Here is a 25358-nt window from a genome sequence, read left to right as displayed (position 1 = left end):
ATTCTCCAATCAGGATTTCTGAACTCTATTACAACCTTATGGAACCACGGACATATACGTGGTTGGATGCTGCCCGAACGGACGTTATGTGGCGCATGACTGTACTACAAAATTACGCGTTGTCATTTGTCAGACCCTGAGAAATAATTGCAAGAGACAGTTCAGTTGTGAAAGATTTTCAGAGCTATACAGTGATACCAAGTTGGGCTTGTCTGGGTGGTTTGGAATTCCTCTCCCTCTTAATGTCAGCAGGACCATTACCACCAGCAGCAAGATTTATTGAGAGCCTGTTTGTTGGCCACTAAAGGTTTGGTGATTTATTCAACAGATGTTTATTGTGCACCTACTATTTAATGCCAGGCACGTGCCAAGGCTCTCAACAGGTGCAGAATTGGGTCTGTGCCCTGGAGGCAATTACGGGATAGTTGAGGAGATAGGACACCAGATACGTAATAAAGAGATTAGAGACGCATGCCATTGAATGATGGTTGCCCATTCAATAAGAGCAGGCCTCTTCAAAGAGCTGATCTTATCCTGGGTCTTAAAGCGGAGGACACAGGAAAAGAGAGTGTCCCTTCCAGGTTCGGAAGCTGGGGTAAGCAAAAGTGTAAAAGGCAAGAGTTCAGAGCATAATAACTAAGGACCCATTGGGTTGCAACAGAGATGGATGTGTTAGGGGCTGTTTGGGAACCTTGAATGCCAGGCTCAGAGATTTGGATTGTCTTGAGGATGTGTGGGGGCCACTGAAGGGTTTGGTGTAGTGGGGTAACCACTGTTTGGGGAAGATGACTATGGCAGTGATATGTAAGGTGGATTAGAATGGGGAGAGACAGGAGATGGGGGACTTGGGTAACTATTGGAGGCTGGGGCCTGGGACTCTCCTAACTTATGAGTTTTTTCTTCCAAACTCACAAAAATACATTGTCGAAATCATTCTCTTGACCGCTCATCCTGTACTTCTTTGAAGTATCTTTTGTTATTATTTTTTTTAACTTCTCATTTTGTGTCCCCAGTTAAACCTTAAGTTTGATGAGAGTAGAAACCTTGTAGTAGATGGAGTTTTGCCTGTAGTAATCACTTTCTAAATATTGGAGTATCAATACTTTCAATTTCGGATTAGCCCACACCCAGCTGGTCACACAATATTATTGATATAAACAGCCGTTCATGGGATATGTTTATGGGACGACTGTTTCTTCATTTCCTTTTGACCTCTTCCCAGCTTGCATCCTCACACCTCCATTCATATTGTCAGCCCAGGTCTGTAACTTAGCTGTGTGTCTGTACAAGGCAAAAGTCCCACATGATTGCCGGCTCTTACTTAGGGTAGGACATTATCTTGGCACAGTCGAAGAAGAACCTGATAGGAAATGTTTTTGGGTTACACCCACAGGTTCAGACTCCTTGAAAAAGTAGAAAGAAGATTTGCTCTCTTAAGCCAGGTATAAATTCAGTCTTTGGAAGAAATGAATGGGGTCATTTGACAGTTCCTGTTTCTGTATTTCCCTTTTTTTCCTTCCATAGATGTTCCATGCCCTCAGGCCTTCCTTTATCCTGGCTCCTGTCTCTTTCCATAGCCAGACCATGGCAATGGAAATATGATGAGTGTGGTTGTATTTAGCACTCTATGCAAAGGGTATCCAGGAAAGTTGCTATATGATCATTTCCTTAACACAATGCCCTTATGTTCATCAAAGCTATTTCTGCATCCTGTAACTTGACTCACACTAACACAGTGTTTGTTTTCTCCAGTTGTAGCAAATTCTCTGGGGCAAATAAATATTGAAACATCACAACCTTCCAATGTTGGTAATAGTCGTTCCCTGAAAAGATAAGGAATAGATCTTATGCTTCTAGAAGGGGATGATGGTGGAGCAGATTTTCATAGCCCCTTGGTTTAACCATTAAGCAGGTGTGTTTCTCTGTGCTAAATATCTAACCCCTTTCTTCTAAGAGCCCTTCTGAACATTTCAACGTAGTCGTCACATAACAAGAGGCACTTGGAGAGAAGGTGTAGCTATGGATCATAACATCTTTTAGCTTTCTGCTGTGTTAGAAGTCCCAACAGCATAGTGAACAGAAAGAGCCACACCCAAGGACCTTACACACGCCAGCCACATCACTGCTTGCTGGTGACACTCTGCAGCCCTTAACCTCAGTGAGCGTGGGGCTTTCCTGGAGATGGATCCTGTATCCCACCTCCCTGGCAGAGTTGCTGTGGTGTTAGTGAGCTTTGAGAAAGTAGAAATTGCTGTTCAGATGCATGATGGTGTCATTGTACAGCCAGAATTCTCCTTAGAAGCTGGGCTGGTGAGACTTCGTCTTACATACTTTGGGCATGTTATCAGGAGGAACCAGTCCCTGGAGAAGAACATGATACTTGGTAAAGTTGAGCGCAGTGAAAAGGAGGAAGACCCTCAATGAGATGGATTGGCAACGGTGGGCTCAGGCATAACAATGATTGTGAGGGTGGCACAGGACTGGGCAGTGTTTCGTTCTATTGTACGTAGGGTCGCTCCGAGTTAGAACTGACTCAGTGGCATCTAACAACAACAAAAAATCTTGTAAAATTATGTTTTCAAGAAATAGAATCATAATAGGATTTCACTTGCAACGTATTCCTTCAGGGATGAGAAGCTGATATAGTTTTACCACTCACTCGAGGGTGGGTTTTCTCTTCTGCTTCTCAGTCCTTCTCATTGACCCAGGTGGTTGGCTAATCTGTCTGCGAACCTATGGCGGCTGGTGGCTGGTGGCTCGGTCTTTATACTCAGAACCACTTCTGGTTCCTAGGTTTCCAGGGCTTCAGGGAGCATTTTGGTAGAATTTGTGGCTCTGGGAAACGTATTTAGAGAAATAGCTATAGGCTTCCTTCTTCCTGACTCCCATCCCAGCATTGCCACGGAAACTGCCCCACCAAGCTCCCCTCTTGCAGAGGGCTGCTGGCTCTTTTTGCCCTTTCTTTACTTGGTTCCGCATTCCCTACTTCTCCCACCTCTGAATTACTAGAGCTCGCACTACGGCAAGTCCTGGGTTGTAGCAGTAGGTATGTGATGTCCATACTAAGAGATGGTAGTGTCCTCGGGCACTGTCTTGGGTTCTGCTCTGTGAGTTATGCGTAACAGTCATTGACAAAGAAGTAAGGAATGTTTAAACCAGAAAAGGAAGGGCTGTGCTCAAACATGAAGACCTCTGTGGGAAAGAGCGAAGAAACTGCACCTCTGTGGCTTTGAAGGTGGAGCAAGCCTCGCTGGGCCACAGAGAGTCAGATCTAGCCATGATGCAGAGTTACCCAGCGATGGGGCAGATGCTTTCACAAATAAGGACTTGGATTAGGGTGTTGACATTATGGGTGATTTTAAATCTTGTATCACTGAAACATGTTTTTTGTTTTTATGCTAGAGGCTAGAGTTATGGTGATTGAGAACCCAGGCTCTGGAGCCAGCCTGCCTAGAGAGGTTTGAGAACCCAGGCACCGGTGCCAGCATACTTGGAGGGTTACTAGTTCCTACCTCATAGGGTTGTTGTGAGTATTGCAGGGCACTTAGATCCATGCCTGGGTCACAGTAAATGCTCAGGAAATGCTCTTACTATTTTAATAAAAGAGAAAGAACAACCCCCCTTCCTTTCTCTGTAACTTAAGCAACCTCCCACCTCACACACTTGCACACACAGTTTCCCTCGTTGCTGGGATTTTTAAATCGTTTCTTTGGGGTGTTATAGAAGGGAATTTTTGCTTTTGGAAGAAGATTGATTTAGATGACTTCTAAAGGCTCATTGAACCCTGAGATTATGTGGTACAGTGATTCCTGGTAAGTTTTTTAAATGGTTTGAGTGTTGGGCTAAACTGGTGAGAACATGCCTTTGTGCTTGGAAAAGAAGAGGGAACTAATTTAACGAGCAGTTACGACAAGCTGGGTACTCTGATGCACACATCGCCACATCTCAACACTGGGGAAGCCTGTAGATAGATGAGTCCCAGTAAATTAATACTGTATGGGAAGCTGGGACAAACACTACTGAGAGCTAACTCACAGGGAGCAGGGAGACAAGGGTGCCTGTTCCTTGGTGGCACCACCTGCCAGGTTTTGGGCTGGGCTGGAAGGGAATGGCTGCATCGGCGTCAGGCTCAGCTGCATCAAGCTCTTGGGAGACGATGCAGGTGTGGGTGGTCATGGTAAGAGCCAGTATAAGTAGACCAGGAGTGATGTGGGAACAGAAATGCCCACCTTCACACAGATCCAGACCGGGCTCACCCTGTTTTACCCACTGCTTTGCTGTTGTGTGGCCCTCTGTTTCTGAAGGAAGCACACCCCGCCGGGTGTGAGTGGGCCTGAAGGCAGGGGATTTCTGCTGCCTGCGGGCCAGCACGCAAACCAGCACGATCAAAATGCCTTTGATGTGGGGAAAGAGAACGGTGAACGAGCAGCACACCAACTCAGTAAGCTCTGAGAGTGTAGCCTCAGATACTGCGAATGCCTGCTTTACCAGGGTTTCTCAGCTTCGGCACTGTTGGCACTTTGCACTTTGGACTGGTTAGTTTTTTATTGCGGGGGGCGGTGGGGTGGGGTGGGGGTGGCTGTGCATTGTAGGATATTTAGCAGCATCCCTGGCGTTTACCTGGTAGATGCCAGCAGTGCCCCAGTGTGATGATCAGAAATGTGCCCCACATGGCCATATATCCCCTGGGAGCAAAAGTGGTCTTGGTTAGAACCTCCGGCCTAATAACCAAATCTTTTTTTTTGTTGTACTTTAGATGAAGGTTTACAGATCAAACTAGTTTCTCATTAAACAGTACACATACTGTTTTATGACATTGGTTAACAACCCCACGACATGTCAACACTCTCCCTTCTCAACCTTAGGTTCCCTATTACCAGCTTTCCTGTCCCCTCCTGCCTTCTAGTCCTTGCCCCTGGGCTGCTGTGCCCCTTTAGTCTCATTTTATGGGCCTGTCCAATCTTTGGCTGAAGGGTGAACCATAGGAGTGACTTCATTACTGAGCTGAAAGGGTGTCCAGGGGCCATACTCTCAGGGTTTCTCCAGTCTCTGTCAGGCCAGCAAGTGTGGTCTGTCTTTTTGAGTTAGAATTTTTTTCTGCATTTTTCTCCAGCTTTGTCTGGGACCCTCTATTTTGATCCCTGTCAGAGCAGTCAGTGGTGGTAGCTGGGCACCATCTAGTTGTACTGGACTCAGTCTGGTGGAGGCTGTGGTAGATGTGGTCCATTAGTCCTTTGGACTAATCTTGCCGTTGTAATAACCAAATCTTAATATGGCGCTTATAACCAGTTGCCGTCAAGGCAATACTGACTTGTGGTGACCCCTCCATATGTGTCAGGGTAAAACTGTACTCTGTAGGGTTTTCAATGGCTGGTTTTTGCAAGTAGATCGCCAGGCCTTTGTTCGAAGGCCTCCCTGGGTGACTTGGTTAGCAGCTTTTGGTTAGCAGCTGAGTGCATTAACGTTCACACCGCCCAGGTACTCCATGGGCTGACTCCCTTTTCACATCACTGCGTTTGTCTCTCACCCGTACAACTTCCTCTGCTGCTCCCACCACCACCTCACACAGCACAGGCACAGTGACAGCGGCTTGGAAACGCGCCTCTGGACTGTCTTCTGTTGTCTGTGCCAACGGCGTCTGGCCTTGCTGGGTTGGGAGTGCAAGGGTGATGTCATATACTTCCTGGGAAGGGTGGAACAAAGGACAGGGTCCCCAAGGACAGGCAGCCTCATCCTCAGCTAGGCCATTGGGTAGGTTTCCCCCTTCCTTCCCCTCCTTCCTGCTTCAGAAGTGTTTGTGTTCACCAGGCACTCCATTGTAAGAGGACATGCTAAGCTGGCCAGGCTTCGTCTCTCTCTTGAGCCTGTTTCCTGCCCCTCGAGTGTCGTGGGGTATTGATTCTGGTCCAGTCCCTGGTCGGGATCTTCTGTGCTGAGGAACTTAGACACCACGTGATTTTTTCTGGCACTCTGATGTTACCTGGGGCCTTCCAAGTACTTTGTGGAAAAATATATATATATATATACTTGTGGGCCCAGTCTTACTCTGGAAGCTGTGAGGAGAGGCGAGGAGGAGAGAGGACAGGAAAGCTAACTTTGTCCTTTATCTAAACACTTGTTCTTCCTTTTTGGCCTCCTCTTCCTTCCTCCTCTCGTTCTCTGAGGACCACAGCAGCCCCGGAGAGCCCTCCTCACACAGCCCCTCTGTCTGTTTTTCTCTCAGCTCAGGCCTCACTGCTCCCACTCATGACCTCTCTGTAGGCACAGCCTTACCTCTTCATGGGGAGGGGGATGTGGATGGGCTGTAACCCTTTAGGACAGAGTGCTGTCAGGAGTTCATTTACTGTCTTTTGAAGCAAATCCTTGGAATCTCCTCATGAAAGACCTTGTTAACTCCCTGTGGAGAACCTGAAAGGAGCTGGGGCTGCTGCTTCAAGGAGAGATTCCCCCCAAGGGGTGACAGTTGACTGAGAAACACACTCTGCTTGTTCATTTAGAAATCATTTAATCCAGGCAGCCGTTTTCGTCTCATTCCCTTGATGGGCTGGGTGTGGCGGTGACTTTGAGCCCCAAACCCTTTATTAACAGCCTAGTACTCATCCCTGAGTCTTTATGAAAGTCATGCCCCAACCCCTGTGGAGCACATAAAGGATATTGTAATTTAAAGCATGCACGGTAGTTGACCCTGAGTACGTTTGAGCCAAAAGAGCTGCTTGGTGTGTGGGCAGAGGCCACCTGGGAAGTGTACCTGGGAGAAGCTCTGTGCACTTGTATCTGCTCTGAACGTGTCCTTCCTGAACAACCAACCTGAGGCTAAAACATACAGCTGCCTGGGACACCGTGGTGGAGTTTTGTTGTGATGAGGGCGTCATGACTGATGCGTGTGATCACCTGTCTGTTCTAAACAACCCACCTCAGAACAAAACATAGAGCCGCCCATGACACCATGGTGGAGTTTTGTCATGATGATGGCGTCATGAATGATGTGTGTGATCACCTGTCCTCCTGTTATAGAACAGCTCCTTTTTCCGTCTGCAGCCGGCCCTTCACCACCTTTCCTCGTTCCCCTGATCCTGCCCTTTTTCCGAAAAAAAGGAAAAGAGGTGAAATTGGCCTAACAAAATCAATCATTTTAAAGCAAACTCTTACTCCTTGTTGTCGAGTCTAATTCCGACTCATAGCGACCCTATAGGACAGAGTAGAGCTGCCTTATAGGGTTTCTGAGGAGTGCCTGGTGGATTCGAATCACTGGCCTCTTGGTTAGCAGCCAAGCTATTAACCACTGAGCCGCCAGCCACCAGGGCTCCGTTTAAAATGAACAGTTCAGTGCTACTTAGTGCATTCACAGTGTTTGTAGCTGTCACCTATGTCAAGTTCCAAAACGTTTTCATCACCCCAGGTGGAAACCCTCTGCCGTCCCCATTGCCCCTCTCCCCCAGCTCCTGGCAACCACCAGTCTGTGCTTTGTCTCCACCGTGGCCTTGTGGCTCTGTACTTCTGTCTGTTTGGGGTTGGCCTTTGTTACCAAGGGAAGGCCCCCTCGTTCCCTCTGGACAGGCTGTTCCCACAGGGAAAGGCCAGAGGGAGGAGCTGCTCACGGCAGCAGGTGGCCGGGTGCCTAGGCAGGTGTCCGACCGCCTCACCTGCCAGGTTGCCAGCAGCGAGGTATCATCCAGTACCCTCACCCTCTCCCTGTGATGGCGGCCGCAGCAGAGCCTTCCGGCTCACCTCCCCAGCCTGCTGCCCGGTCTGCTGTCCTCTGGGCAAGCTGCGAACCCATTTCCCACAGGCCACCAGACAACATGCCCCATCAGCAAAGGCGGCTTTTTCATTGTCATCCAGTAATTTTGAAATACAGAAGAAATTGTTGGGATCCGCTCCTCTTTTGTGTATTTTCAGTAGGTTTGGGTCTGCACTGGAAGGAGTGTGTTCTGGATTCTTTGGGCGCAAGTTCGCACTGGCAGAACTAGAAGTGGGAGGAGTAACTGATAGGCCAGCTCTGCAGAGAACAGAATTGGGGAGAGTGTGTGGGTGGGTCCAGGGCACATCTGGGTCTCTGTTGAGGGTCATCAACAGGCTGCATGTAGAACAGCCTGCAGAGGCAAGAAGATCGGAAGCCTGTTTTTGGGATTGGAGGCCTGGTTCTGGGCAGATAGGTCTAGCGTTTTAGGTTTTGAATTGGGCAGAACTCAATTACTGAGGCTTGACAAATGATACTGTTTCCTGAATGACTTTAACATGCACTCACCACCCTTCTGACCACAAACCAGCATTTGGCTTTTCAAAGAATGGTAGAATTTGGAGATAATACAGCTGTCCATTCGTTTGATAGACAAGCAAGTCTTTGCAAAACCCTGGGCCCAGGCCCCCATTCTCCTGATGTCCAGCCAGATCTCTCTGACTCGTCCACGCTCTCTGTCACTTTCTCTGCTGTTCACAGTGTGTGGCCATGTGACTGAGCAGGTGAAAAGGGCTCTAGCGGGTCATGGTTATGAGCGGCTTTATCCTGTCAGGTGTTTTTTAATGCATTTAATCCTTTGTACACGATTTTTTTTTACACGAGAGCAACAATCTCTTGCTGCCTCCTCAGTTTTTCCACCCTACCCCCATTCACGTCCTGTACACTTTTCCCACGCTCCTGATGGAAGGATAATAACTGTACCAAATACTCTAGAAACTTTACCAGGCAAATGTTATCCCAGTGGATCAGACTGCAGAGGACCCCATGCTGATCTACCGCATCCCGCTGCCCCTTCAGCAGAGGTGGGAGAAAGTGAAATGAAAGAGAGCAAAAGATAGGCTGCTGGCAGCATGCCCAGGGGCCCAAGGATTGTACCGTCCCCGTGTTCTCAGAGAGACAACGGTGGATGAGAGGTGCTAAGTAGACGTTTCACAAGAGTGTAGTTTTGTTGTTCCCTCCACTGGCTGATGATAAAGAGAGCTCTCCTCTGCTTGCAGATGAGCGTGAAGCCGTACAGAAGAAGACCTTCACCAAGTGGGTCAACTCCCACCTGGCCCGAGTGTCCTGCCGGATCACAGACCTCTATACTGACCTTCGGGATGGGCGGATGCTCATCAAGCTGCTGGAAGTCCTCTCCGGAGAGAGACTGGTAAGCGGGAACGTCACACCATGAGTGGGAGAAGATTTCAAAAAAGCGAAGTTGTCGGCTTGACGCCTGTTGAGTGCTGCAGTTAGCGGCTGATGTTTTAGAGAAGGAGAATCTTGATAAGTGCGCGAGTGAGGGCTTTGGGGAAAGCTGCAGTGTGATCTTCCGGGTCTGAGTGATGTTCTTGAACTGTGGTAAGCATCCTCATTCTGGTCGTTTGTGGGGTTACTACCCTGGGTCAGAAGAAGATGTTGGCTTATGTCCCCTGTTCAGCAGGGCAAGTGCTAGAAATTGAAAGGCCGGGCGTAGGTGCTGGCTCCAAGATAAACCTGTTATTCCATGGGATCATAGAATGATTTCTAAATTTGTGTTTTATTGATTCTCCAGAAAATCTGAGCTGCCATTTTCTTGGTGGCAAGAATTGAATTCAGTTGTCTGTGATTTTTCTGTTTTGTTTTCTTCTTTGCATGGGTTTTATTTTGGGGATAGAGAGGGAGGCTGGTGTTTTATAATCTCCTGGGGATCTAAGCTTCTGATGAATTCACCATGCATTTTCTAGCAGGGAAGTTGTCAGTCCACGGTGGAAATCACATCCCCACTCTGTTTCCCAGAGCTTCTGCAGCCCTCTGTGATCTGACTCTTGCTATAAACCCAAGCAGCTTAAAGCAGCCATTGCAGCTGACCCAGCAGGTTTTGTCTCCCTCAGTTTGAAAATGGCTGCCCTGCTCTACCAGAGCACAGGCAGTTACACAGGTGGTTGTGGGGCTGAGCCAAAAGTTGACGCCCAGGGAGAGAGAGCCCCACATCTGTAGTGACATCACCAGGAAAGTATGATGCTAGGGGCTGGCAGGGCTGCCAGAGAGCCTTATTTTTAACTTGTTCCTCCACCCTGTAACTTGACAGCCGCAGTGGGTCTTTCTGCAGACCGATCCACACACCTCTGACCGCTGGCGAGGGGCGGAGGTGGCACTCTGCCCTATTGTTAGCCCAAGAGAAGAATTGCCTTTTTGAGCCTGAGTGAGAATGGGCGTCAGTTTTCTCTCCCTGCGTCTCTGTTCAAGAGCAGGGCCCTCTAAAGGCTGCTGGGGTCCCCAGTAACCTGGAGCAGGCCTCATCCATGCTGTTTGTTCCCTGAGTGTGCAGGTCTTATTTCCTCATTTTCTGTGAGCGTTTGTGGGTCAAACTAGACAAAAACTAAATAAAGGTGGCACCTGCTCAAAATCACACTGGCTGCGTGAGGGTGGTTTGTGAGGTGTTTTTTTTGTTTGTTTTGGTTTAATGTCGTAAACACTTATTTAAAAAAAAAAAAAAACTACAGAGGAGAGACTTGAATTAAAAAAACACAAAGACTGGAGAAACCCCGAGAGTATGATCCCCGGACACCCTTTTAGCTCAGTAATGAAGTAACTCCTGAGGTTTACCCATTAGCCAAAGGTTAGACAGGCCCATAAAACAAAACCAGACTAAGGGGGCACACCAGCCCTTGGGCAAGGACTAGAAGGCAGGAGAGGAAGGAAAGCTGGTAACGGGGAACCCAGGGTCAAGAAGGGAGAGTGTTGACATGTTGTGGGGTTGTTCACCAATGTCATAAAACAGTATGTGTACTAACTGTTTAATGAGAAACTAGTTTGTTCTGTAAACGTTCCTCTAAGGTACAATTAAAAAAAGAGTGTCATATACAGGAGCAAAATGGTTTGGACCAAAAGAAAAAAAAAAAAAGACATAGGCATTTCAAAAGGGAGGTGGATCTGCATGGTGAGGGTGGGCAGGTCGCTCGTTGATTGCATTTTGATTTGTTTTCTAAACCAAGTTTTGCTTGGGCGCCTGGGCTGGAATTATTGTGATATGCAGCTTTAAATGTAATTTTTGTAACCAGGCTTTTTTCTGACCTCTCAGCCTTCCTCTGCCCCCGCCCCCCACCCCCTTGACTTTCAACCTAGTATGATTGTTTATTGATTTTTTTGGAATGGTGCTTTGAAAGCGGCCCCACAAAATCATTAAAGGTCACGGGGATAGGAATTAGTTTGAACATTTATTTTCGTTCCAATAGGGTCCAGTCTTTCTAGGGCTTAGGGAGTAAATGGTTCACCTTCCAAAGGGCCATAATTCTTTTATGCCAAGAAGATTGTGTCCTTGATAACGCCTGAGTCATAAGCGAAATCAGGCACGTGGCCCTTTATTCTGAACAGGGTAACAAAAATATTAGTGCAGAGAAGAACACAACCAACAAAGCATAGTTCTTAGTCATATGTGGGTACCTCTCAGGCCTCTCTGCTGCTAGCGGTAGATATTTTTGCTGTGACCCAGAGACCTAAGAAGGCAGGAATGAAGAAGAGGTAAGATGGCCACCATCTCCCACCTCTTAGGCAGCCAGTGTGAGAAAATTGTTCAGCAGTGACGCAGCACTTTGTAAAACCCCCAGCTGCCTTGGCTTCTCTTCCTATCCATTCCTCACAGCCATTCCTGATTATAGGACAAGCAGGCTTACTAATCTTCTTATTCCCAAAATAAGGATGTGGTAGAGGGAGCTGAAGCTCTTGTTCATTGGGACTGGAGACTTTTAGCCTCTTTGGCACTGTTGTTTATTTGGTTCACGGAACTTTCTGGAAGAGACACAAACCACACTCTGCCTTTGGCTGCAGAGGCTGCCAGGGCCTCAAGTTAGAGACCCTTCCTGCAGGAGACTTCGTTTATGAGGGCTTGCGCAAAGGATCCTTGTGCTTTAAGATTCCAAAACTAATGAGGTGTTTAGAGCTTCCAGGCCTCGGTAAATGAATGTCCACAGTGAAACGTGTGTCATCAGATAACGTTTAGTCAGCTCTGGGCTTTCTGCACCAGTGATCCAAAGCCCTGGATAATGTAAACATTTGTGATCCACCTGGAGCCAAGTCCCAGTCGGCATTTCAGCCCCAGCACTTAGCACCAGCTTGGCAGTAGGTTGTAGATAAATGTTTGAGGGACTAGACTATACCACATTTACTTTCTTAGTAGATTCTTAGAGCCATTTCATCCCTTTCCTTTTACAGAGTAGAAAATTTGTGTGATTTTTTATTTTTCTAACTGAGTGACTCTCAAAGAAACATTAGTGTAGAGATCCTGACCAAATTCCACTCCAATCCCACCCTGAATTCTGGCTCAGTAAAATTTGAGTTACATCTGAGCAGGGGTTTTTGTTTTGTTTTAAATCAAGGAACTTGATTTTTATCAACTAGAGAAAGAGAACATTAGAAGGCAGAAATCCCCATATCTGGTCTTGTCTGGCTTGGAAACGCTATGGGGCAGTTCTGCTCTGGCCTGTAAGATCACTATGAGTTGGAATGGCAACGGGTTGTTTTGGTTTGGGGTCCTGGCTTGGGCAGAATTTGTGTCCAGAAGTGCCTTCCTCTGCCTCAGGTACATCAGCTCGATGGAGCAACGAGCAAACCATGGGCAGAGCCAAGAGTTTCCTGCTAATTGGGATTGGACTGATGAGGACGAAAACCATCCCTTTCCAGCATCTTATTCAGAAATCGCTCTGGACTGTTAATTCTTCATAAAGGTCTCACTTTAAAATTCCCTGCCAAATACAGACGTTTTTCTTTAACATCGGATTAGCAGGTGAAGTGTAGGCATAGACCTGTGCTGGTCACTGTAATGGGACCCAGGTCTCAGGGCCAGAGTAGGACATGACTGAAGGGTAACTGTTTGTCAGCGGCAGCATCAGCCTCTGAAGGGAGTGAGACCTCCAGGATGATACCATCAGGCTCAGAGTTTGGTGGGGGAGTTGAGCCCTCCGATCATAATTCGTATTAGAAGCTTACCTGTGCCTGCCACCTTACAGGTCTCACAGGAAAGAATGATTCTGAGTGAGGTGACCAGCTTTCTGCCTGCCCCTGCTGGACTGAGCCCTGGCCTCTGACCGAGACCAACAAGACTTTTCTGAACACCTCTACACTCTACCACACTCTCCCCCCAACCTCCATTTCCAATCACAGATACCACTGTGGAATTATATCATGGGATTAATTGTTTCCTGGGATTCAGACTTCTTACTATGTTAGTTAATCTCTAGGAAGAGAAAGCAACAACAACAACAACAAAATTTTTTTTTTTTTTCGGCCAAATTCCAAAACAGGCTGAGCTAGGTGGAAAAGTTAAATTTATCCTGAGGTTTGTTAAGCCTTGAATCCCACATTGAACTGCTCCGAGCAGGTTTTTCATATAGCCTTTATAGAAGAATCAGGCAGGCACGTATTGTTGTCGAAACAGGGCTTTGTGGACCAGCCATGGGAACTAGCTGTTATGTGGGAGAGTTTATTTTTGTTCTAAACAACCAGCCTCAGAAGATCTCAGCCTGTTAAGGTGGGGTCTAACTGAGCACATATGAAAAGTGAAGCAGTGGTGATAGGGACCATCTGACGAAGCACCAGATAAATGGTCCCAAAGCCTTGGGGTTCAGAGGAGCAAACAAGCCCTCTGGATAGGGAGTCAGGAAACCTTAGCAGTGGGGTGGGGTTCCAGCTGGGTCCAGGGGAGAGGGTCAGATGTGGCTAGCCAGAGAACACTGGGGTAGAGTATCACCTGTGGGGATGAGTTTGTGCACAGGCCCAGAATTGGGTTAAGTGAAGAGCTTCTGAGGGAGGGCGTGAGAGACTGGTGTCAGGGAAGCCTCCAGCTAAACTGGAGGGTTTGTTTTTTTTTTGGAAGAGCACACACATTATCTCATTTAGTTCTCACAGCCTAGTGAAATGGGTAACTTACTATTACCCCGTGGTGTAGAAGACGTGGGCAGTGTTACCGGTGACTTGCCCAAGGCCCGTATTTCCAGTAAGTGGTGTATCTGGGACTCCAGCCTGCCTTCCTGTCTCTCAGTCTCATTCCCACTGGACTGTGCTAAAGAGAATATGCTCCTTGGGGCAGTGGGTCCCAACCCGGAAGGAGACAGGCAGGAATTAATGGAACACAGTGTGTTGTTCCCTGATTAACTTAATTGGGTAAGAATCACTAATACTCTTCTGAAAGCTCAAAGTTTGATGTCTGTGATGTCTAGGGAGGAGGCTGGGGGCTTGCTATGAAATTAATTTCTTCCTCGTACTGCTCTCCCTTCCGTGTGTCTCTCTCCTATTCAAGACGGAGCCACATCGGCTCAGGAAGCATTTGTTTCCTCTTTTCCATCTCTGTTGTTGCTGTTGTTGTGGGGCCGTCAAGTCCATTTCTACTCATACGAGTATTTCCATTTCTAGGCTTTGACCAAAAAAAAAACCTACCATATGATTATTCCATAGTTCTGCACATCCTGATGCCTGCAGAGTGTAACTGTAGGGTCACTGTGAGTCAGAACTGACCCAATGGCACTTAACTACAAGAACAACAACAGTTTGCTTCTCATAGTAGAGCTTGGCTTAGCTGCTCTGAGAAGTAACTAGAATTGTGTTGTCAGGTCCTATAGGTGGTTATTTGGTCCCATAGTTCCCACTCTTCCTTTGGAATCAGAAAGGATGGGTCTGGAGCAAGGCCTGGAATTGAGGTGTGGTTGTTAAAGATCTGGGACTGGAAAGGGACCGAAGGGACCTTGGGAAGGGGAACAGGAAAAGCACTAGCAAAACAAAGGAACACAGACTGTGGTGTGGGAGGAGAAGGGAAGCTTGATGGAATGGTTTAGAGGAGGAAATGCCTATGAGCAAACACAGGCATTTCCTAAGAGAACTGCCTCCCTGCCTGCAGAGCCGCCCTTGATACAGTCACGTGTGAGGCTGGTATCGATCCTGAACTCCTCATTAATGGCATTTCAAAGTATCCCATCAGAAATGACATACAGGATGGAAATGCACATGTTGCCGCGGGAACAGACCTGGGCCATGCTAGGAATTTGACGATAATTAATGGAGACAGGGCTGGGAAAGCTCCTTTTGTTGGCCAAATCAGCCGCTCTTGAGGGGAGGCCGGAGCCAGTGTTTGTTACTGAGAGATGCACCCCTCCCCCCAGGTCCTGTGTGTTTTCGTTTTCTGCATTGTTGGTGCTGCTTCCTTTTGAGAAGGTGAAATGTAGTAACGTAAAAATAGCTCTGGCAATAAATGAAAACCATCCCCAAACTGGGAGCTGAGTCATTTCCTCTCACGTGGAAATGTGTAGCACCCTTCCTCATCATCCGTCTTCTGGGTACTTGGTATAATATACAGAGAATGGACCCTGGTGGCGCAGTGGTTAAGAGCTCAGCAGTTAACCAAAAGGGTCGGCAGTTCGAATCTACCAGCTGCTCCTTGGAAACCCTATGGGGCAGTTCTGCTCTGTCCCGTAGGGTCGCTATGAGTCAGAGTCGACTCAGTGGCAACAGGTTTGGTTTTCTGGTTTATAAAAAGAATGAATTTTGCAATCCTGGTCTGTGACATACTGACTAGCTGGACGAATTACTTAATCCATCTGAGCTTCAGTGTGTCTTCATCTATAAGATGACAATGTTAGTGATAATGGAAAGTAATTATTATTATTATTATACAGGTTATTGTGGGGATTGAGTGTGGTAATAGGTGTAAACCGCCTAACAGAGAGATGAACACGCAGTCGTTGCTCAAAAAAAGGCAGATAAGAATTTTTAGCTCTTGAGAGCTATGCGGAAACCCTGGTGGTGTAGTGGTTAAGTGCTAAGGCTGCTAACCAAAGGTTGGCAGTTCAGATCCACCAGGCACTCCTTGGAACCTCTATGGGGCGGTTCTACTCTGTCCTGTAGGGTCGCTATGAGTCAGAATCGACTCGACGGCACTGGGTTTGGTTTTGGTTTTGAGAGCTATGCAGTTTATTTTACCAACAGTAATTCTGTCTATAGCTCTGTGAGATCATCACATCTCTCAAAACTAATTTCCTGTGAGTATTGCCTCCTAAACGTGTCCAAGTATCATGTCTTAAACAATTTAGAAGCCTTCTCTGAAGCAAATGAAACACAAGACTTGAGAGTTAAAGTACTTGAGTTTTAGTCTTGATTCTTCCTCTCGCTCACACGGCGCCCCTGGCGTGTAAGTCACGGAACCTTATCGTGTCTTCTTGGTCCTTGTAGTTCGAAAGGCGTTAATATGCTACTGACGTTGAGTGAGGTTCAGTTGAGATGATACGTAGGAGTGTCTTAGTGGCATGAGGTCCCTCCCCTCTCTGCTCCCTTCTCTTTCTCCTATCTCAAAAGAGACTGACTCAAGATACAACTGAGTCCTGTAGACTGAGTGTTGCCTCATTAATGTAACTGCCTCACTAACATCGTACCCAGACATCACAGAGGGTTAGGATTTACAACACACAGGGCAATCACATCAGGTCACAGAATGGTGGACAGCACACAGTACTGGGAGTCACGGCCTAGCCAAGTCGACAGACGTTTCTGGGGACACGTTCAGTCCGTAACAGGAAGCATGATGGCTGGCGTGCGGCCGACTTCAGGAGGCTGCTGGGCGTACCTTTGAAAGCGGGAAGGCCGGCGTCAAACTGTTTATACAGAATTGGAGTCCTAGAATTTTAGACTGAGCCCATCCCTTTCGTTTTTGTCTCTGACCTTTTCTCTGCCTGGTCGAGGGCTTGATTTTGGTGGAACAAGTATTATCTGGCATAACGTAAATAACAAATCCTAGCATTTCCCATATAGCCAATTTGAATTTGGTTTTGAAGTTTCTCCAGAGAAAAGATCTTTTTAATTTTCAAGATTTGTATTTGCATATTTATTTTGGAGTAAGGAAAGTTATCATAATAGTGTAAAAAGCTTGATGTTTGGAGAACTTTTCTTTTTTCCATTATTTGAAAAGAGAGTTTGCCACTTGGGTGCAAGGCATCTGCTTGTAGTCTGATCTCCTCAGGGTCCAGCACACTCTTCCATTCTTGCCTGTCCTTTTTTCATAGGAGAAGACAAAGTCAGGAATAGAACAACACTCTGAGACGAGACAGGCTTAAAATGACCACTTGTCACCCAAGGCTTCTTCCCTTCGGATGTTTTCCACCTAGCAAATAACTCAGGATCTTAACTTCAGAGGGAGACGTGGGGGATGGCCAAGATTTTAACCGAGGGATGACTGTGGATCTTAACTGAGTCTGTCCACGTGGCTCCACATGTGGCCGCCTGTCCCTTATGAGACCAGCTCTTGGCACACACCAAGCCCAGTCCGTCCACGGGCATTCACTACGTGCATCTCTTGTGCGCAGAACCGAACCGGAGGCTGCCGAGAGCAGGGCAGAAGCGTAAATAAAGCATCCTCCCTGCTCTCAAGAAGCCCGCGGTCTAGTTGGAAGGAGGGAGAGCAATGCCTGAAACAGCAGCGGAGATGTAAGACAGGATGCGACGAGGCCATCAGCTGTGTGGCCCGGAACATAGTGTGTGGAGCTGGGGGACATGGGGGAGCTGGAATGGCTGTGCTGTACCATGACATGGCGAGATCAGCCAGAGAGAGTGGGGAGAGGGGAGCCGGGCGGTGGAGGGTATCAGCTTGCTTTTGACAGAGTGGGAAAGTAGAGACCCACTGCAGATTTTGTGTATTTCTATTTCTTTATAGATACCTTTTCTTTGTTTATTTAAAGCCTCTTTTGGATCTTAGATAACTGAGTGAAAGGAAAAGAAGTTCGTGGCTCAAATTAACGGCTACTGCCATACACACATGTATGTGTATATATATATTTTTTCCTTTATCTTTCTTTCCAGTAAGTCACCATTTTACTCAACCTTCCTCCTCACCACCCTCACAAAACTACCACTTGAAAATTCTTCTGACTTGGTGGTATAACCCCTTTTAGAAATTTCAAGCTAACCTTATGGAGCCACCCAAAGTAGCCCCTGGCAAACCTCTTTCCACATGTCAAGCAGTCAGAAAAGCCTTTCAGGTGTCTCGCCAGGCTTCTGCAAAAACTCGTCAGTGTGGCAGCAGTAGTGCTGGGATGTTTTGTTAAAACTGGGCCCTTTTTTTTTTTCTCTCAGCTTTCAGTTTATGTGCTAGTTTGTAAATTGTGTCGCTTTCGCGTTTAAGTGAATCTCCAAAGTGATGGGTTACCATGGCTCAAGCAGTCAGCTTTCTCTTCGAAGGCTGGTAGAGAGCACGGTGCTTGGAGCAGATGAAGGCGCATCTGTCTAGTGTTTTCATTTGTGGCCGTGCGTGAGTTCTGGGCCGTCTCTGCCCCGTTGGCTGACACGTTTCCACCTTCTGCTCTCCCGTTTCTAGCCGAAGCCCACCAAGGGACGGATGCGTATCCACTGTCTGGAGAACGTGGACAAAGCCCTTCAGTTCCTCAAGGAGCAGAGAGTCCACCTGGAGAACATGGGGTCCCACGACATCGTGGATGGGAACCACCGGCTGACCCTCGGCCTCATCTGGACCATCATCCTACGCTTCCAGGTGAGGAGTTTGGCCCAGGGGTGCTGCTGATGCTCAGAGCTTAGGCAGACCTCTCAGGTGTGAGCATCCCCGTGAAGCTGGCCTCCCCACTCCGGTGGGACCAGAAGGGCCATCTCAGCGTCAGGTGTGCAGAGTGGTGTGTCACCTGCAGCCTTTGGGACTGAGTAGTGACCTGTGGACACATGGCAGATACAGGATCCGCCACAGTTTTACTAGCCCCTGGCAGTCTTGGCGCTGGAGCCTGGTGGCACAGTGGTTAAGAGCTATGGCTGCTGACCAAAAGATCAGCATTTTGAATCCACCAGCCACTCCTTGGAAGTCATATGGGGACAGTCCTACTCTGTCCTGTAGGGTCACTATGAGTCAGAATCGACTCGACCGCAGTGGGCTTGGTTTTGGTTTTTTGGCAGTCTTGGCTGTGGGGTCAGATACAACTCACTGGCATGGGGGTCTCCAGGCTGCATCGCCACCAGCTACTCTAGACGTCTGGTTTCTCCCACTTGGCTTTCAGGAGCAAAGGTGTAAGGACATGGCTGGTGCTGGGATATTAGTGCTGTCTGAACTTCACCGGTTCTTTCCACGTATTAGAGAATATTTTTAGGAGGGACTATTGGGGTCATGACTTGTATGTGCACACGTGTGTGTGGAGGGTGGGGGGCTCCACTCTCACCTTCTCATTCCCCTTGGGATGTGGGGAAGCAGTCCTCAAGGGAGGGGGGTGCAAAAGCCTTTGTCTGAGTCGTTGAGAATTTTATGGGTTGGTTGTACTTAGGGAGAAAGGTTCTAAAGTTATAGAAGCATCTTAAGCCAGAAGGTACCCTCAAGGTCCTTTTGTCCAGTTTCTTCACTTTACAAAGGAACGAAGGATACAGAGAAGTTAGGCACCTCTCCTGGGATTCTACAGCTGGTTAGGGCTGGGGTGGGTGCTTCTGACCCCTAAGAGCCAGTGCTCAGGACACTCAGGATTTCAAGGTTGTGAAACCCTCCCCCCCACAGCGGGGCTCCTGGCTGTCTGTCTAGGTACATACTTCTTGCTTTTTGATTAAAATTTGAAATGCAGGAAAAACTTCCTACCACAATGTGGGGTTACTCTGCATATGAATGTCCTAGCATCCCCAGCCCCTCCACTGCCTGTCCTTCTTGCTCTGCCTCTTTGATAAAGGCCTGCATGGTTTTTCTGGGTAAATAACAATCTCACGCGAAAAGGGAAAAACAAATGCAAATGATGGCTCTCTTTGTTTTCTTATTAAAACTCTAAATTTGGCCCGAGACCAGCCTCCTTTCTCTCTCACTTCCCTGAGGATGGAGTTTGCGCTCACAGTGTTCTGGGTGCATGGAGGGAGTGGAGTGGGCTAACACAGAGTCATACAAAGAAACCGGCCCCTGAAAGGGTGGGTCCCAAGCCTGGCCAATCATCTGACTCCTTGGAAAAGCTTTTTAATCATTCAGACTCCCAGATCCCAGCCCACAGGCCCTTAACTCAGTGGATCTGAGGAGGGGACCCCTGTTGACCTGTTGATGATGATGTCATTAAGGGAGTTAATTGCCACCATCAGTGGCTTTTTTTGTGCAAACAGAACTCTTGTGCAGGTATTGTCATTTGGTTCCTAAATGATTTGAAAATGGAGCACAAACCTTTAAGTTCACTAGTTAGTGAAATCAGAAACCCTGGTGCCACAGTGGTTAAGAACTACAGCTGCTAACCAGAAGGTTGGCAGTTTGAATCCACCAGGCGCTCCGTGGAAACCCTGTGGGGCAGTTCTGCTCTGTCGTGTAGGGTCACTGTGAGTCGGAATCGACTCGACGGCAACAGACAGACAGACGGAGTTAGTGAAATTAAGATGCCTACGTAAGATGAAGTGAGCGGCTGCCCCCCAAGCTGTGCCTGTTTTGCAGAGTGGAAGGTTCTAGCTCTGTCGCTGCCTTTGGTCTGTAGTAGTCAGACCATGGAAGGGCGCCCCGATCGTGGGCTCCCTACAGCAGTCAGTGCCCCTGTTGGTGGGGCTGGCACACACAGCCCTTTCCAGGATTCTCAGCACGAATTGGGCTGAGTCATTGGCTAATTAGCTTCCTGCCAGCTTGTGTTTTCTCTACTTGACCCTGTAAATGCTGACACGGACTTTCTCCCTTCCCTCTGAGGCAAGGAGTAGAGGCTGCAGGTGCGTGGCCTGCAATGGTGGCATCTAGCGTGACTCAGCTTCCTCCAGCAGCTCTAGTAAATTATCACTCGTTCAGCAAATACGTACTGATTACACGTCAGCCAAGGCCCTGCCCACAGCCCGCCTCTGATGCTCCCCACATCCGCACCTGTCTGCCCTTCTCCCCAGCTCACGATAGGCAGCCTTGTCTCAACTCCCTGTGTGTGCGTGTGTCTGTGTGTGTGTGTGTGTTCATTCTCCCCAGAGCTCCCAGGCAGGACCTGCCCTGTACCTGCATAACCCATTAACCCACTGCCATCAAGTCGATTCCGACTCATAGCGTCCTATAGGACACAGTAGAACTGCCCCATAGGGTTTCCAAGGAGCGGCTGGTGGATTTGAGCTGTCGATCTTTTGGTTAGCAGCTGTAGCTCTTAACCACTGCACTACCAGGGCTCCCGTACCTGCATAACCCAAAAGTCAGACCAGTTGGCATCAAATATCCATTCAACACTGATGATGGCACGCCGACTTTGTGCTTTTGCTCCTTTGCAAGAGAATCGAGACAGTCTGAGACAGTGGCATGAAAGCCTTTGGGTTTGCCTGGTCAAAATAGGGAGCTGTCTTCAATTCAGAAGGGCGCACTTTGTTCCTGGGCAGGCAGACGCCTTTGGCCACAGGGAAGCCTAAGAAAGCTGACGGGTTAATATGTGACGTTCCAGCCTGGCTCTCCCGGCACATCCGTGTCTCACCCCTTAAGCGACGGTTACCCTCCCATGTTCACTTTCCGTCTGTGAGCTAGCGATCCTAATAATAGAGTTTGGGGTTTCTTCAGGCTCCCACTTCACGTCCTTGCCACGGTTAAAAACGGAGAATTTGAAAATACGTGTAATCATTTCAACCCGTAGGGGTTTTTCCTAGTTGAGAGTTTTTAACTTTTTAATCTCATGTTCGTACATTTTATCCTCCCTCCATCTTTTTTGTGTGTGTGTGTGTGGAGAGTTCTAGGGAATATTCGTAGATTGAGCGGAGAGAGGTTTGACGGGCAGGACGCATGGGATAGTTAGAGTTGGCTGGTGAGGATTGGCCCCCTAGACAGCACTGTCCACCCACTCACACCCGACACTTTACTGTGGCCAAGGAAACGACAGCCAGGAAGGTCTCCAGAATGTTTGACTAAAATCACGTAACGGGTGACCAACACCTAGTCATAAGAGCTGACATTTATGAGTTTTTACTGTGGACTCAGCACTTCTCATTCTTTATCTCATTGATGTACACAAAGCACTGTGAGGTAGCCGCTGTGTTGTTGCCATTCCTCAGGTGGGAAAGCTGAGGAATGCTCCCAAGGATGACACGGTCGGTGGTGGAGCCTTGATCCACCCAGTCTGCTTTGGCAGCGCCAGCAGACGAGGCGGGCGGCTCACTATAGCATGTCGAAAATATGCCACCTGTGAGTGGCTTAACAACGCAGACCATGGAGGCTCGACATTTCAGGCGTACTCTTTCTCAGATTTGGGTTGGCTTTCAGGAAATGGTACACACAGTGTCTGCATCAATGAAGGACACACTCTGGTGTGGAAAATGTTTGGTTATGAGCAACCGAACTTCATATTTCTCTAGGGTCTGGTGAGATTCCGGGTATACTATATGAGCCACAATGCTTGTGGTTGGAAAGACCGGCCATGTTAGAGGCAGAAATGACCCCTATATAGGTGCTGAGAAGTTACGCAGGTGACTGGTCTTCACTTCAGCCTTATCACTGTGCGTAGGTGTGTTTAGGAGGTGACCACTGGCTTCGGAAAGCAGTTATCATCGACACTCAGAGTGAATAGTCATTAGGGCTGCGTTTTGATCCAAAGCCCACTGTCTTGTATATGCAGACCTCTTCTTCTGTGGGTGCCGTTCCACAGCCGGCCCATCTATTCATCTCATGTTCCTTTATAAATCTTAGATCCAGGATATCAGCGTGGAAACTGAAGACAACAAAGAGAAGAAGTCCGCCAAGGACGCGTTGCTGTTATGGTGCCAGATGAAGACAGCTGGGTGAGTGTGGACTGAAAGGTTACCAGGGGCTGCTGCCCCCAGGACTAGGTGCCACTGTAGTCATCGTTTATAAGGTGCTGACAAGAGTCCTCTTCATCGACTTCCGTTGAGAAGTCTCGTTAACATGTAAGCAGTTGGTAAGTTGACATTTTAGCTGGCTTTCAGAATGGAAGGCGTTCTGATTTATGTGCTGGGCTGTCATATCGCCACCATCAGCTTCCTTCCCTTTAGTAGGGAAGCTCCAGACAGTGGTATATTTTGCATTTTAAAACTCTGGAAGCAGTTTTAGAAATCACACCCATGAGATATATATATAGAGAGAGAGAGAGTTATTTATTTTAAAGAAGCATTTGGGGGGTTTCTCTTCCCTTTAATTTCTCTTAACCTTTGGAAGCTTTGCTCAGTAAACTTAAGAGTAATCTTTATATATTACCTGTCTCAGTTTTCCTTTATTCTTAAGTTGAAATTTTAGTGAAGATAGTTTTACAGAACTGCCTATTTTTTGTTGCTCACTGAAATTACTGGGGCTCAACTGATGCTGAACCTTTAAAACCAAATCCGTTGTCGACTCCAACTCATAGTGACCCTAAAGGACAGAGCAGAGCTGCCGCATAGAGTTTCCAAAACCTTTAAAGGTCTCGTCAAATCGGTTCAGGGTCATGCAGCCCCGAAGTATTTATTAAGAGCTCATTTTGTATCAGGCTACTTGGTAAAGTAGAGGGTCAGTAAAAAACAGGAAGACCCTTGACGAGATGGTGACTGCAACAACGGGCTCAAACATAACAATGATTGTGGGGAGGGTGCAGTACCAGCAGGGTTTCGTTCTGTTGTGCATAGGGCCGCTGTGAGTCGCAACCAACTGGACAGCGCCTGACGACAATTAGAGCATTATTGTCCACACTACCTTGAGTACAGGTGTGGCTGCAGTGTACCTGATCAGTGTGGTTTGAGTTGATGTCAGAGCAGCACCCCGTTGTAGGAAACCATAAAAAACTTGTGGTGTAATAAGGTGGGCGGGGGGGAGAGTCAGATATGAACTTTCGAATTCACTACAACGTAAATCAGTATGGCATAGAATAACCAATTGATTTAGGGGTAAGTTTTCAGCACAGGCAATTTTCCAGGGGGGTACCTGCTTTACAGAACTTTGTCAGATTAAGTTGCATAAGGAAAAAGAAAACTGAGTGTCAGTCACATGGACAGGTAAGCCCAGTGTCTTCCTGTTCTGACGATAACTTGTGAATTCAGATCTCAGTGATTGTGGGGTCCTTGGTATCTTTGCTGGTAAAGTAGGGAAGTGGAAGCCCATAGGCCTCCGAGCTTTCTGGGTCCTGGTCCCTTTTTCCTAAGTAATGGTCCCGCTTTAATCTGGGGACATAGTTTACATCTTTCTTGGATTGAATTACCAGCAAGAAAAGCCATGTAGACGTGAGTCGTAGTTTACTTTTATAACAAGTGATGTTTGCTCTGATTTGATTGTCCTTATTGGTATTTAATGCCTTAGATTTTATAATGCTTAAAAACTGTTTTCACACTGCATTTAACAAAAGCATAAACCTACACCAACTCATGTTTGGTAATTCTGCTGCCTTTCTCTTGTGCTTTGTCCTTGGCAGGTACCCCAATGTCAACATTCACAACTTCACCACCAGCTGGAGGGACGGTATGGCCTTCAACGCACTGATACACAAACACCGGTAAGTCCTTCAGAGACGTGGTGAAAGTTTTGGGGGAGAATGTTGACATTTCTCTGTAGCAGATTTGGGTGACCTTCGATCCTCTGATCCATTGCTTTCGACCATGCAGCACCGTCCCTGCATTCCACCTGAGAGAAATCTGGGAGAATATTTCAATCTCCCAAACAAAATAAGCGAGGTCACCTGTTGTCTTTCATTCTGTTAAAAAGCTTTGAAAGTGTTTATTCAAAATCATGTTTTGATATTTGATGATTAAATCATATGCCAGAGGTGTGGTCCTCGAAATGGTGATTCTGGTGTGTTTTGGAGCAGTGATTGTATTGCATGGGTCTCATGATAGGCTTTCAAGCCATGGATTTTGTTGTGTTCCTTTGTTCTTCCAGGCCTGACCTGATAGATTTTGACAAACTGAAGAAGTCCAATGCACACTACAATCTGCAGAATGCCTTTAACCTGGCAGAGCAGCATCTCGGCCTCACCAAACTCCTGGACCCCGAAGGTGAGGACTCGAGGGATACGAGGTGGAATTTTTAGCATCCCTAGCATCGGGTGGTTAATATAAAGCCTGCTCCTATCAGTTTGTTTTTATTTGTACAACCTGCTTTGGGAGTCATCAGAGAAGCTCAGTTGGGTTGTCGGAATTGATGTAAGAATTTGTGAGGAGGCTGATGTTCAGATAGGCTCTAAACATGGGTGGAATTTAAACAAACTTTCCAAAGGAGAGGGCATGCTAGGGTGAGGGACTTGCCTGAGCAGAGGTGTGGAGCCAGGGAAGACAAAGGCATGTTTTTTGACAGCCGTTCAGCCAGAGTTAGTGGGCAGGATGGTTTGGATGAGTGGAGCCTGGAGGCAGGGGTCTCGTTAGGACGATTTTTGGTGTTTGCTTATGGACAGGGAAAAGAGCCCCAAGGAGGGACGGTGCATTCAGGAAAGGGGAGTGTGCAGGTGGAAAAAGGAATAAGAGTACACACAGTCCCTTCCCAAGCGCTGGCTGCTTGGAAGCACAGCATGCGGTTCTGTGTGTGAAGCTG

At 47.5% G+C, this 25358-nt stretch overlaps 1 protein-coding gene across 2 annotated transcripts in view; it reads left to right on the top strand.

Annotated features, from left to right (window-relative positions):
* Positions 1–25358, top strand: part of SPTBN1 (spectrin beta, non-erythrocytic 1) — a 223013-nt gene that overhangs the window by 137825 nt on the left and 59830 nt on the right. For both annotated transcript variants that reach the window (XM_064277086.1, XM_010597267.3), the window contains 5 exons: positions 8959–9110; positions 18273–18446; positions 22539–22630; positions 24247–24327; positions 24711–24826. In XM_064277086.1, coding sequence (XP_064133156.1) covers positions 8959–9110; positions 18273–18446; positions 22539–22630; positions 24247–24327; positions 24711–24826 — 615 coding nt within the window. The remainder of the gene's footprint in view (positions 1–8958; positions 9111–18272; positions 18447–22538; positions 22631–24246; positions 24328–24710; positions 24827–25358) is intronic.

This window comes from Loxodonta africana, chromosome 26 (genome assembly GCF_030014295.1).
Source record: "Loxodonta africana isolate mLoxAfr1 chromosome 26, mLoxAfr1.hap2, whole genome shotgun sequence".
Classification (NCBI taxonomy): Eukaryota; Metazoa; Chordata; class Mammalia; order Proboscidea; family Elephantidae; genus Loxodonta; species Loxodonta africana.
Note: the sequence above shows the minus strand (reverse complement) of the source record. Positions and strands in the feature narration are given on the sequence as shown.